Here is a 12,967-nt window from a genome sequence, read left to right on the forward strand (position 1 = left end):
CACACATTGTGTACGTGAAGGGTTAGTCCAAGCCAGACCAACAGCAAACACTCTATTAAGGACAACCATTACCGTACACGGAGGGACATGCCAACTGTGCGTAATCCTTAACTTCTAAGTTGGTTAGTAAGTAGCCAGTGCTCTAGGCCCAGACGGTCGCACCATCAGCCAGCCCTCCTCTAGGACCTGCCACAGCTCCTGTAATCCAGCCTGACACAGAGGTCCTCCACGCTGACCTCCATCTGAATGTCTGGTACCCGACTGGTGGTCACGCAGCTTTAATTGCACCCCCCGGCTGCCAGCAGCTATCACCGAGGTGCCCGGCACTCGCCTGAAATGCAGTACATGCTCAAAAATATCTGCTGACTAATCAATGAATGGGATTTGTTTTGCTAATTAATGTATATAACAGTATACGGAGTACATCAATAGAAATTGTTTGCAAAAGAAATCCATGTCCCTGATGTTTACCAAAACCAAAACCTTTTAAATCTCTGAATAACAAACTGTGTGTGTGTGTGTGTGTGTGTGTGTGTGTGTGTGTGTGCTGGGGGGGGACTTACTAAGAAAGAGCGGCCCTGGTACTTAGAACTACCGAATTCTTACCAAGGTGAGGAAGTTGCTTAGCAACCTCATCCTCAGCCAATAAGAGGAAAATGTCACGCATGGGTCTTTCTGATTGGCTAGACAGGAGCAAAGGGCGTGGTGTTCCCACCCATTTGCTGCTGTGTCAGGGCAGAGAGCTTGCTGTCCCATGAGCAACCTTCTTCAGGACGAAATGGAAACTTGAAATGAATCACTGATAACTATTAATACCCATCCACGAGGAAGGGGACAGAGGTAAACAGTCGCTATTTCTAAGCGCCAGTTCCCGCCATCCGAAGTCAGGGAGCACACGGAGACCCCACCGGGCTCCCCTCACGGATGGCACCATCTCTCACACCCAAGCCTGCCTCCTCCGCTCCGATGGAGGGATGGGCGCATCCGCCTGAGAATCAGAGAATATTCAGACCCCTCGCCTGTTCTTCCTTCTCTAAGGGGAACTCACACATCCATCCTTTCCCTGCTCGGCCTGCAACACACAGACAGGCTGCTAAGTGGGGTCGGCGTGGGCTGGCATGTGAGGGCATTTTGGTGTCACCTCCTCCCCTGAGTAACAGCAACGATGACAGCAGATAATGTGTAAGCAACTGCCATGAGCCAGAGCTAAACACTTTCATATCTATCTATCTATCTATCTATATATATATTGACACATTTCCTACCTACCAAGTTGAGTCTGGCACTCTCACCCCTATGGTACGAGTGTGAAAACTGCGCGATAGCGACACCGAATAAGCTGCTCGAGGGATCACGGCTAGTAAACAACACACACAGTGTCTGAATCTGGGGGTGGGGGGGAGCTGCAGGTGTGGATTTTAATTCCAGCCCCACCGCGTACACACGGGCTGTGTAAGTCCTTACAGCAGTTACTCGGCTACCTGTGGTTTTCATCTGTAAATGACATTTACTCTGAGAATCTAAAATCTGGACAAATAACACGGAACTTTTTAGAAAAAGCCTACACAAAATGTTATTTCTTCCTGATACATTTATAAGCTAATAATAAGGTGTGTGTGGGGGGAACGTTTAAAACAACATTGCTGCAGCCACGTGGTTTAAAATATCCCTGTTCTATCGAGGTGCAAGCGCAAACTTTGGTAAAGTTAGAAAAATAAACAAATCATTCCAAAATATGCAAAAAACAAACAAACAAACAAAAAACCCAAACCCTAAGCTGTAGCTTTCTTGCTACATATACAGTGACTATATTTAAAAAATTCATTTAGAAAAAGTGTTTATTCTTTTTTGTAATTTTCTTCTTGGAATTCTCAATTGGCAAGTTGAAAATTCCATTTAAAGGACCCATAAAACTCAGAGCATGCCAACACCATGGGAAGTGGACCCCAGCCCCTCCTTCATGCCTCCATGGCCCAGTTTCTGTCCCCCTCCCGCCCTTCCTGGCCACTCTCAGGGCTTGGGCCTGGCTCTTTCGGACGAGGACCCTCCCCATTCTAAGCGCAGCTTTGATCCCTGCACGGGGGCTCCCAGCTGAGCCCCACTTTGTCCCCGCCCCCTAACGCAGGAGCAGGAGGCGCACTCAGGCCCGGGGAATTGCGGGCTGCATTTCTTATATTTGAATTGTTGTCGGCGTTTCCAGAAGCACTTTCACGCATCTGCGCTGCACAACCACCCTGTGACTGGGCAGGAGGGAGTTTCAGAGGCGCGGGCTCAGCACTGTAACCCACGTGGACACCGAGACAGGAGATGCTGAATTCTGAGGGCGTGGGGAGCACAGTGCAAGCCGCACCTTTGGACGGGAAGCCCTCTCTCGGTGGGGAAGATAAAGGAAGGCATGGAAGGGAGACGTTTCTTCAGCTCCTAGGCTCAGCCCCAGGGCCTCTCAGCAGGAATGTGAGGGCACAGAGATGCGATAGGCTGACCCCCTGAGTGAGTGCGTCCCCCCCCACCCCGTACCCCCAACACCACCGCCACCCGCACCCGTCGGCCACGGGGCAGCTCCACCCGTTCTTGCCATCCTGAAAGGAGGGCCGCTGGCTGGCTGGTGCTTGTGTGAGGGGAGGGGGAAGTAGTCTCCTTCCTCTCTCCCTCTCCTCCACGCCCCACTCCGTGGCTCCGTCTCCCTGCACCCCTGCCCCTCCCCTAAAATCTGTAATGATGGATGTAGTGAAAGCAGGCAAAGGCTGATAATCAGCCTCATTATTACCGGCATTATATATAATTATAGCAAAACCTCACTCATTTGGATCAATTGAGAGAAAAATCAGTCTAAATTCGTGACAAGCTGGCAGATCACTTTTAAACTACAATTTTATTACTTCTAAGTAACACACGTGAAGAGTTTGTGTTTCAAGTACCACAAGCTAATGGTTATTAAGTGGGGATTTTATAAAATCTGCTTTAAAAGACTCATGTAATTACACCCCGTTAATATGCTAATGACGCCCCTCCTATGCTTTTAAAATTGCTTGAAAACAGATGGAGCTTAAATAGGCTCAACATTTCTACACTCTTATTTGCTTAACAACCTTTTTTGGGGTTTGTTTTTTTTCTTTTGGTGAATGAGCAAATACAAACTAATTCATAGCTTGACAACTTAATCACCATTCCGGGTTAATTACGTCCGTCCTTCATCTATGAGGCCACACCATATTGTTTTGGGTTAGACACCAGACTTGGTTGAAGAGACATCTCATTTTACAGAAGAAAAGAGAATCCCAGAGAAGCTGATGATTTGCTCAAGGCCACACTGTCCTGACAAAAACACTGGGTCCTCTGGCTCCCGGTCTGAGCTTACGTATTTCCTCCACGGCATTCTGCCTCACACTCATACAACTGTTTATAATTCTGTGCTACTTATTTCCATGTTATGTGGTTCAGCTAAAAATTGTGTGTTGCCTACAGTGTGCCAGGTCCATGCCGGGCACTGTGGATACAGCGGTCTCTCCTGAGGCCACTGTCATTTCATTCAATCTTCAAACTGGCTCCGAGTTGTCAGCAGGCCAGAAATCATCCCCATTAGAAAGATTACTAAACTGAGGTTCAGAATGACAAGGTGAGCTTGCTGTGATTTACCTCGTCCAGCACAATTTCTCTGAAGCTGTCTGCATGTAGTGAAGGGCATTTTGCTTACACACCACTTTTCACACCCAGCAACAAACCACGAACCTTGCTGGTACAGGTGGGTATCGTGCCGTCCTTAACACAGAAGAGGCTCCAGGGGCGTGGTGGCTCCACTGACAAGGAACAGCTGTCTGTCCCCTTTAAACCAGTTCTGTGTACTGTACACCATGTACCAGCTGGTCCCCCAAGACGAACGCCAGCGAGTGTTTTAGGCACATGCTGAGGGTGCCCCCCTCACCCCTTGTTCCTGGAGCCCCTGAACACCAATTTTGTCCACATGCAGCTCTTGGACCCAAGACCTCACTCCTTTCTGAGTCTCTGGGCTTTGTGTCCCAGCACGTTCTCTGAGTCTCTGGACATGGGCGGTCTCCTACACGCTGCCGTCATCTTACAATACAGTGAAGCACCTGTCCCCACTGCAACGTCACGTCACCACTGGGGACCGCACACGGCATCGCTTGTTTTCAGGGTCCGAATACCTGCATTCCTTGGATCCATTCACTTAACCTGAGCCCCCAAAGACCCTTTCCAGAAATAACTCATCCGCAAAGGTTCCGCAGACTCCAGATCTCGTAATAGCTTTCATGTCCCCGAGGGCAGGCGTGGCCCCGGTCCTGCAGGACTCTGCACCAGCCAGTGCGTGCTCATTGGCTGACTGGCGGCCATTCCCACACAGTCTAGGAGAGTCTTTCCTTGCTGGTGACCTCTGACCTTTGCTCTGCTCCCCACACCGCTAGGGCTGAGAAAACAGGGCCCCAAGCCCTCCAAAGGCCTGCTTCCCCGTGACACTGGTGGCCAGTAAAAGGAGGGACAAAGGAGAAATGGAATCACAGAAATGAAACCAGCCACCAGCCTAGAAGAAACATCCCCGCCTGTTTATGGAGCTCTTTCTCTGCCGCTCCTCTGACTTCCTGTAAGTGCTTTTGAATTAAAGATCACAGGCCTTTCCATTCTTTAGGTGCAGCTGCGGAATTCTGCACTCCTGCCTGGACTCTGTTTTGAGCCTGACCCTGGAAGCCCTTGCTGGCTGCCTCGCTCCTTCTCAGTCCCAGTCTCTGAGGAAGAGGGCCGGGCTCTCCTGGAGACGATGGGGGTTGGGGGTCCCAGGCCTCTGCTCTCTCTCTGCCCGATCTCCGGAGATGATGGAATGACTGGTTAAAACCTTTCTGTAATTGAGGCAGAATCCATGTCTTACTGGATTCACTTTGTCGGCATCTGTCAGTGCACAGTCAACACTTTAGGAACAGAAAAACCTCCTCTAAGAAAAACCCGTGTACTAAATTCTCTCCAGATTTTCTGAAATGGGGAAGGAGAACTAACTTTTACTGTGAGTTTACAATTTTCCAGGCTTTGTACAAGGTCAGACACTTAAGTTCGCAAACTCATCCTAGAAAAAGTGCTACACACCTCATTGCTGAATATCACTACGGTCGCCTTCGAAGTACTCTCCTTGGGAAGCTATGCACCGACGCCAGTGCCTAGTCCACCCTTCAAAGCAATGTTGGAACTCTTTTTCTGGAATGGCCATCAGAGCTGTCTGCATATTACCCTTGGTGTCCTGAATCGAAATGTCTTCTTTTCAATACTTCCTTTATCTTCGGGTAAAGAAAGAAGTCATTAGGGGCCACGTCAGGTGAGTAGGGAAGGTGCTCCGATACAGTTATTTGTTTACTGGCTAAAAACTCCCTCACAGACAGTGCCGTGTGAGCTGGTGCATTGTCGTGATGCAAGAGCCATGAATTGTTGGCGAAAAGTTCAGGTCGTCTAACTTTTTCACACAGCCTTTTCAGCACTTCCAACTAGTAAGCTTGGTTAACTGTTTTCTCCAGTTGGTACAAATTCATAATGAATAATCCCTCTGATACCAAAAAAAGGTTAGCAACCTCATTGCAACAAGTTCGCACACTTCATTGTCAGACTTTGTATGATTGAATCCCTATGCTGTGGCAGGTTCACCCTGACCCTGTGTGGTTGGCACTGAGTTAGTTTACCAAAAGGTGGGGAGGTTCTCTGTGGCCTAGCCTCCTCTCCTCTTCCTGCCACCCCAGGTTGTCCCCCTGATCTTCCTGGGGGACCAGTTTGAGGACCGCAAACAGCTACAGGTCCTGGGGGACCCAGTTTGAAGACCGCAAACAGCTACAGGTCCTGGGGGACCCAGTTTGAAGACCGCAAACAGCTACAGGTCCTGGGGGACCCAGTTTGAAGACCGCAAACAGCTACAGGTCCTGGGGGACCCAGTTTGAAGACCGCAAACAGCTACAGGTCCTGGGGGACCCAGTTTGAAGACCGCAAACAGCTACAGGTCCTGGGGGACCCAGTTTGAAGACCGCAAACAGCTACACGTCCTGGGCAAGCCACGCCTATTACCCAAGTGTCCTCCTCCGTAACTGAGGGGTTGGATGACCCACAGGTTCTGTACAGCTTTGAAGATTCAGCTTCGTGATGGGGAAGCTGGGGAAGAGCTAGTGTGGGAATCACTGCTAACTGGAGAACAATCAGACATGATAATAAACTTCTCCAGAACGATCCCCTGGGGGCTGGCAAACTGCCAGGGACTCATCACATCGCTGTGCCTTGTCTATGCTGTTTTTGTGCACTGACAGTGGCCACTTTCACACGAGGACAGATTTGAGCAGTTGACACAGGGGCCTTGTTGCCACAAAGTCTAAAATGTTTCCTGTCTGGCTCTTCAGAGTTAACGTTTGCTGACCCCTGATCCAGAAGGTAAAACTGGGTTCCATGCATTAAAATTAAGTGGGGTCCACCTGGAAAAATGTTGGACCTTTGTGTTATGTCCCCTGCCCCACCGCCAGCCCTCATTTGCTGCAAATATTTATGTTCAAAGGAAACATAAATATTTTAGAAATGAAATATTTCGACCTGGACCAGGTCTGCTCCCTTCCAGCTGGGTGACCTTGGGCAACCTCCCTGTGGCTCGTCATCCCTGTGGGTACAATGGGGGTGGTGACAGTAGCACCTCACCTCCCGGGGTCCCTGACAATATTAGTGTAACACCCTTGACAAAGGGTTTGGCAGATAGTAGGTGCCCAACAAACACTGGCTACTGTTTTCACTCTTTAGTGAAGATCAGGGGGCCACCACCTGGATCAGCGTCACGAGAGCCAACCAAACCCAGGCGTCCTAGGAAATAAACTTCGGACGTTCCCTGGGCCTCTGTGTCTTCTACCGTCGACTTAGAGGGAAGGGCAGGTTCTGCTGGGAGCCCGGACCTCCCAGCCCTGGGTCTGGGGGCTGAGATTCTCTGCACACGGACAGGCTACATAATGAGGGGAAGGAAGAGGTGGAGAGTTTACGGCACTCTGGGCACAATTTCTTTCCCCAGTTGCAAGTCAGCTCTCTATCTCTCGGGAAGATTGTAAATATTTCAGAAAATAGTTTATATTAAATATGTTCCTTCCTAAATCTCATAAACAGTTATTCCTCCCTACATAAACCCTAACCACCCACCACTACGCCCCTGGTAGGTCCCGATTAGCCACCCACACATCCGCGCAGGGAAAAATATGTTGTGGTGCACGCACACACACACACACACACACACACACACACACATCTCCAGCTCAACTCCCCCATGTCTATTCTTGAGTGAAAAAGGGACAATTCTCCAGATGGCCAGGGTCAGTGGAGCCGGACTCTTACACACCAGGAGGCACCGAGAAGAGCCACCAATTAATTGTCCACAGATCACTGTGGCCCCTGAGTGACTGCTAAGCTAACCTGTGTTTCATTCCTCAAAGGAAAGGCCATGAGGCTGCAACCCGTGGGCAGTGCTCAGGCTACCTGGGCTCCTGCCTTCGGCTGGGTGGGGGCACCACACCCGCGGCTCCCAGGGCAAGTCTGAGGCCCAGAAAGGCCCTGAGAGGCAGCTCAGCAGAGCGTGGGCGCTGCAGCCAGACGCCTGGTTCCCATCCTTGGCTGTGCGGCGATGCCATATCCTAGCTATGGGACCTTAAACATGTCACCACACTTGGCAATACCACAGTGCCCGCCTCTGTAGAGGAGCATGTAACGATGGCACGTGTGCCTACTCAGGGGCCGTCATGAGTGTAAAAAAGCTGCTGCTGGTCAAGTACTCGCAGGGTGGCTGGCCCTCAGGAAGTACTGGGCGCGCTCGTGAGATGGCATGACTGCCTGCCCTCTCCCTGCGGGCTCCCTGAGGATTACTGCACAGTATTGGAGGGGGGATTACAGGCTTTGTTTACCGTCTTCTTAGAGGCGACAACTGTCTCATCCAGGCAAACAAATCACCCTGAGCAGCTGGCAAAGCCAGGACTTGGCAGAGAAGGAGAACACAAAGGTTCTTGCCTCGTCACAGGGCACAGACTGAGTGGGGAGAGTGGGCACCGGGGGGGGGGGGCCACTGCCACCCAGCCAGTCACCACCCTTTGGCCAATCTGACCAGTGTCTCATTCACCGATGGGATGACGGTGTTGTTTCCTGGAGGTGACACTGCTTCCCTGGAGGTCCCCATGCGCAAGTCACAGGAGCCCCTGTGGTTCCACTTGCTAACATGTAAACGGACAGGGGGACACATAAATGCAGCGTAACTCGCTGGCTGTGTTGGGGCACAGGCAGTTAGAGGCTGCAGGGGACATCATCTCCAACTCTCAGGTTTCCCGGGAACCTGTGGGCAGCCGTCCTGCCTCCCCCCTGCCTGCAAGCCTCCCCACTGCAGGTTCTCAGACAGATCTCCCTGCAGGTGGGGCCCTGGTCTCTGGCTAGTCTCAGCAGCGCCTTACCTGGCACACGCAAACCAAATGGAAAACACCAACAGAACTAAACAAAATCATCATTCTCCTCCCTCAGCAATGATGAGACAAAGTAGCATTAGAGGGAGACATTCAAACAACAGGGCCGACCCTTTTCCCTTCCTCCCCCATATATCAACTTACTTTCTTCCAGGCTGCACCCCCCTGTTTCCTTTTACCTCAGACCTAATGACGAAGACCCAAGCTCCCACAATTATGAAAATCGAAACCAGCAAAGTCTGTGGGTCTTCATGGATTTAATTTTATTTCCCCAGAATCCTAATTCATCTTTCCACAGGAGTGTTTGGTTTTTTAAATTAATTTGCATGTCAGTACTTGAGTAAACCGGAGGGAATGAACGTATAACTTTCATTAAGTACTAAATATATGGACAACACTAGAGTAGCTGCTTTTTGTGCGTTAGCACATTGAATTACTGTAACAATACTCTGAGGATGGGATTATAGACTCCATTTTACAGACGAGAACACTGAGACCCAGGGAGGTTCAATACGTCGCCTAAGGTCTCCCAGTGAGTCAGTGAAAAAACGAGGAAACAAACTCCTTCTATCTACCTATGTTTTGTGCTCTTGTCACTGTATCAGAATGAAGGAAGACGATTATTAAGTTTGAGTCAAGGCTTTCTGCAAGGGCTCTCCCACTCAGCCCCACCCGACCCTGACCCAGTGCCTGCCGTCCTGGACACCCCAGTGTACGCGTCTGTCTACACAATGAGATGCTCTGAGGTCCTCCAACATTCCAAGATACCAACATGCAGCCCCCACTGAATTTGGGACCAGACCTTCTTTCTCCGGCCTTTATCTTAGCTCTCTCCCTAACTCCCTCCACCTTCGACCCTTCTAATCACCCCAACTGCCAGGGGGTCTCCTTGGCTGCCGTTACCTCACAGAGTGTGGGGGTCCCGAGATCTCATGGGTAAGCACGTTCTTCAGACAACTGAACTCAGAGGGGAAGGGAAGAGTGCTTGCTGCTCAGCTGTGAAAGGGACCAAGATGGGAGGTGAGAAGGCTTTTCACACCCAGGACCCAGCTGCCCAGCCATGAACAGGAGATCAGATGTCCAGGTCACAGCCTTGGCCACCACACTCACTGGGTCACGTCACAAGACTGGCCCCAATAACTGGAACACATCCACAGCCCCCCGCACCCTACGTGCGAGCAGCAACCTCCTTGCCTCTTGGACACGACACACACCACGCAGCGTTACAATGCATCTGCGTGACAGCTACGTGACCCAAGTGGCACAGACCATGTCTCATTCACATCTGTGTCCCAGCGTCTAACATCACGCTTGGCTCATAAAACACGACCAAAGCACCGCGACTGAATGAGCAAGCGCCCTCCCCCACCCACCCACCTTGCGCGGGTCCCACCGCACCTCACAGAGGGTCCTGCTAGCACAGGAGGCCAGCCTTCAGAGGACCTGCCTGGCGTGCGCAGGTCAGAGAGCAGGGACTTTTCCGTCCTAAGACCTGACAAGAATTTCTGCTTTGTCCTGCCTGCCAGTGCCAGCGTCACAGGGCAAAAGCTCCCCTTTGGCTCCCGGGAGCAGGGGCCCCATGCCACCAGCTGACAAATGAGAGGCCAGTTGGTCAGCTGTTGGTTCCATTTACTCAGAGCTGGGCGACTGTGCTGCTGCTGTCACTGAATCTGGGGGACCTTGGGACAAGGGTGCCCCAGCGTTAAGGCAGCCCCGGTGAAGCTTGACAGGCCGCCCTGCCGGCTGGATGACCCCCACCCCCGCCCTCAGCGTGGAAGTGGTGGCAGCGACCCTTGCAATGCAATTGGGGGCAGCAGCAGGGGAGGGAACCAGAGGCTATTAGCAAATGAAAAGGGAAGAACCGAGAAGAAGGAAAGCTTGGTGGCAAATTAAAGTGCTATGTTTTCTTTTTAAAAATCCAATTATAGGGAAATCTGCTTTGAAATAAAACAAGCATGCCCTTGTTATACCATGTGTCCCAGGGACCCTTCGGGTGGGCAAAACCTTTTTCTTCCCTTTTTTCAGCGCAGTGCAAGTTGGAGAATAGCTACATCCTAGTGATTTCCCTTTAACTCTTCCACTTTTCACACCCACACACGCGCACGCTGGGTGTAACAATGCTCTTGGTCTAGCTCCATATTCTCACGCATGTGGGTTTGGACACGCTCCTCAGCATGTCCCAGACCCTCTCTTCCGCCCGCTCGTTCTGATGTGCAAGCATACCCTCTCCCACAGCGGTCTCTCCCCGCCGTATGCACCCACGCGTGCACACACGCGCGCGCACGGAAGCACACTATCCGTGCATGTAAACACAGGTGATTCAACAGTACCCCGCGTTCCCCCATCTCCTCCCCGTCTCCCCGGACGGTGCAGACGCTGAAACACTTACCGCCGAAGCCCGTGGGAAACTTCATGAAGTGAGAATAATTCCCGTACATGGTGGCCCGTCAGCGCATAGTCCCCGGCGGCGTCCTCTCCAGCTCACGGCCTGCGGGCTCCCAGGCGCGGCCGGGCTCCCTGCAACTTGGGCTGCGGCGCGCGGTCGTGGCCGCCTCGCCGCCGGGAGCTCGCGCTGGGCCAGCCCTCCGGGATTAGCCAGGAGCCCGCCTCTCGGTGGGAGCGTCCACATGGCCCGCGGGCCCGCGGCAGCTGCTGCCTCTCTGAGCGCGCACCACGCCGCCCGCGCCGCCTCCGCCCGCCGCCGCCGCCGCCGCCTGGGACCCTGTTGCTACTTTGATTAACTCGGGGCTGGGCGGCTGCGTGCGACCCTTCCAGCTCCCTGCCCGTCCCCAGAGGTCCCTCCCCGTGGCACGAGCTATTCTCTGGGAAGCCAATCGATGCGCGACCGCCCCAGAGTAGGTCAGGGGAGAGGGGGAGGTGGCGGGGGTGGCAGGCTCCTCAGGTGCCTTTTCCCGGACCTGCACCCTCAGAAATCAATGGGGGCTGATGAAAATGCATTTTCTCACTCAGGCTGCTAACTGTCCAAGGCACTTACTTGGTGCTGGATCTGGCAGAGGGGGGTGGGGGCACAGGGGCAGGAGAGAGCCCAGCCCTTTCGTGAGCACGAGATCAGGGAAGCGTGAGACTCACCTCCCGCGATGGAAAACTAACACAGAGCGGCCCTCACACTGGCGTGGGTCTGTCCGCGTGGGTCTGTCCGGCCATGGTGGGCGGGGGCATTTGAGCTTTGCTCACATCACAGGTAGGGAGGGCGTGCCGGCTCCGCGCGGTGGTCATTCTCATTCTCCTGTCTCCCACGGTCAGTGCCACCTGCTCACAAAGCACCACCGAGGCCTCACTCACAGACTGTCCTGGGTGGGACTGACCCACAGATGAGAGTCCAAGTATACCCCTTGCATGTCTGGGTCTGTGACACAGCGCTCCCCACAAGCCACTGCTCAGCCCATACTTGAATACCTCCAACAACAGGGAGCTCACTACACTACCATTCCATTTTTAGGCAGCTCTCACCATGAGAAAGTGTTTTTTATTGAGCTGAAATCCCTACAGCTTCTGCCCACAGGTTCTAGGCTAGTCCCTGGAGCCACTCACAAGAAGCCTCTGGGGGCTGTCACGGTGGGGTCTTCTGAAAACTCACACACAAGGCTCCCGAGCCTGCAGTCCACCGTCTCTAGGCACTCTTGCCTCTTCCTCGTGTTCCATGGATTGCTGAGTGTTCAGGCGTACCCACGACCTATCCTTTCTCCAGGAACGTACTTCAATATAGATAGAGACACCCTCATGGTGGGGAAACGGGTTAGCCAAACAGGGGTGCGACACCCAGGTCTGGTCCAAATCATCTCCTCATGGTGTATGTGTTAGCGGAACAATGGGGGTGCCGTGAGCACACCCACGATGGGGACGGGTCAGTGCCGTGACTGAGCTCTAAGGGGCAGGAACGAAGATGACAGGGTTTCTCCTGCTGTGACACGGACAGAGAGGTAAGTCAAATCAGGGCCGCACGGAGGAAAAATCAAGATTCAAACAGTAGGAGAACCCAGAAAGGAAACTAGGAATGAAGAAAGGGCCAGAGCAGAAGCAGAGGGCGGATGACGGGGGTGAGGGGGGCCCCGAGATCGAGTCAAAGCCAAGTCAGGTCAGGAGGGAGGAAGAAAGACCCGGGCGGTGCTGTGAACAGGTTCCGAGCACCGGGCTCCCTTGCTGGCTGCTGGGCTCAGCGCACCTGCCGAGCACCGTGGGGCTCGCCGCAGTCACTAACTCACCTAGAACCAGCTGGACACATCCTCCGTTCCATCCTGGGCAGAGAGTTTGGGGGCCCACATGCACTGTCTTCCCATAGTCCTCTGAAACGGAACATTTGGATCCACTCATCCTCCCAGGGCTTTGGGACCCAGCTTCTGTCATCCGGGGAATTTCTTATTCCTCCTTCCACTTCATGACGTCTGAAAATCTGACAAACTTCTTTCCATAGCTTATCCAACTCATGGATAAAAATGTTGACAAGGGCACACAGAAAACAGCATGCCGCCAGAAACTCCGTTCATTTGTGCTGC

The 12,967-nt window shown here is 52.6% G+C and overlaps 1 protein-coding gene across 4 annotated transcripts in view; it reads right to left on the reverse strand.

Moving 5' to 3' along the window:
- RXRG (retinoid X receptor gamma) overlaps positions 1-11,562 on the reverse strand; it is a 42,332-nt gene extending 30,770 nt beyond the window's left edge. The window contains exon 1 of one of the 4 annotated variants that reach the window (XM_033092457.1): positions 11,544-11,562. Coding sequence is in view for 1 of the 4 variants with exons in the window: in XM_033092454.1 (XP_032948345.1) it covers positions 10,843-10,891 (49 nt within the window). In the remaining 3 variants the exon portion in view is untranslated. The other 3 variants (XM_033092454.1, XM_033092456.1, XM_033092458.1) reach the window with 3 other exon arrangements.
- Between the last annotated feature and the right edge of the window lie 1,405 nt (positions 11,563-12,967).

This window comes from Rhinolophus ferrumequinum, chromosome 22 (assembly GCF_004115265.2).
Source record: "Rhinolophus ferrumequinum isolate MPI-CBG mRhiFer1 chromosome 22, mRhiFer1_v1.p, whole genome shotgun sequence".
Classification (NCBI taxonomy): Eukaryota; Metazoa; Chordata; class Mammalia; order Chiroptera; family Rhinolophidae; genus Rhinolophus; species Rhinolophus ferrumequinum.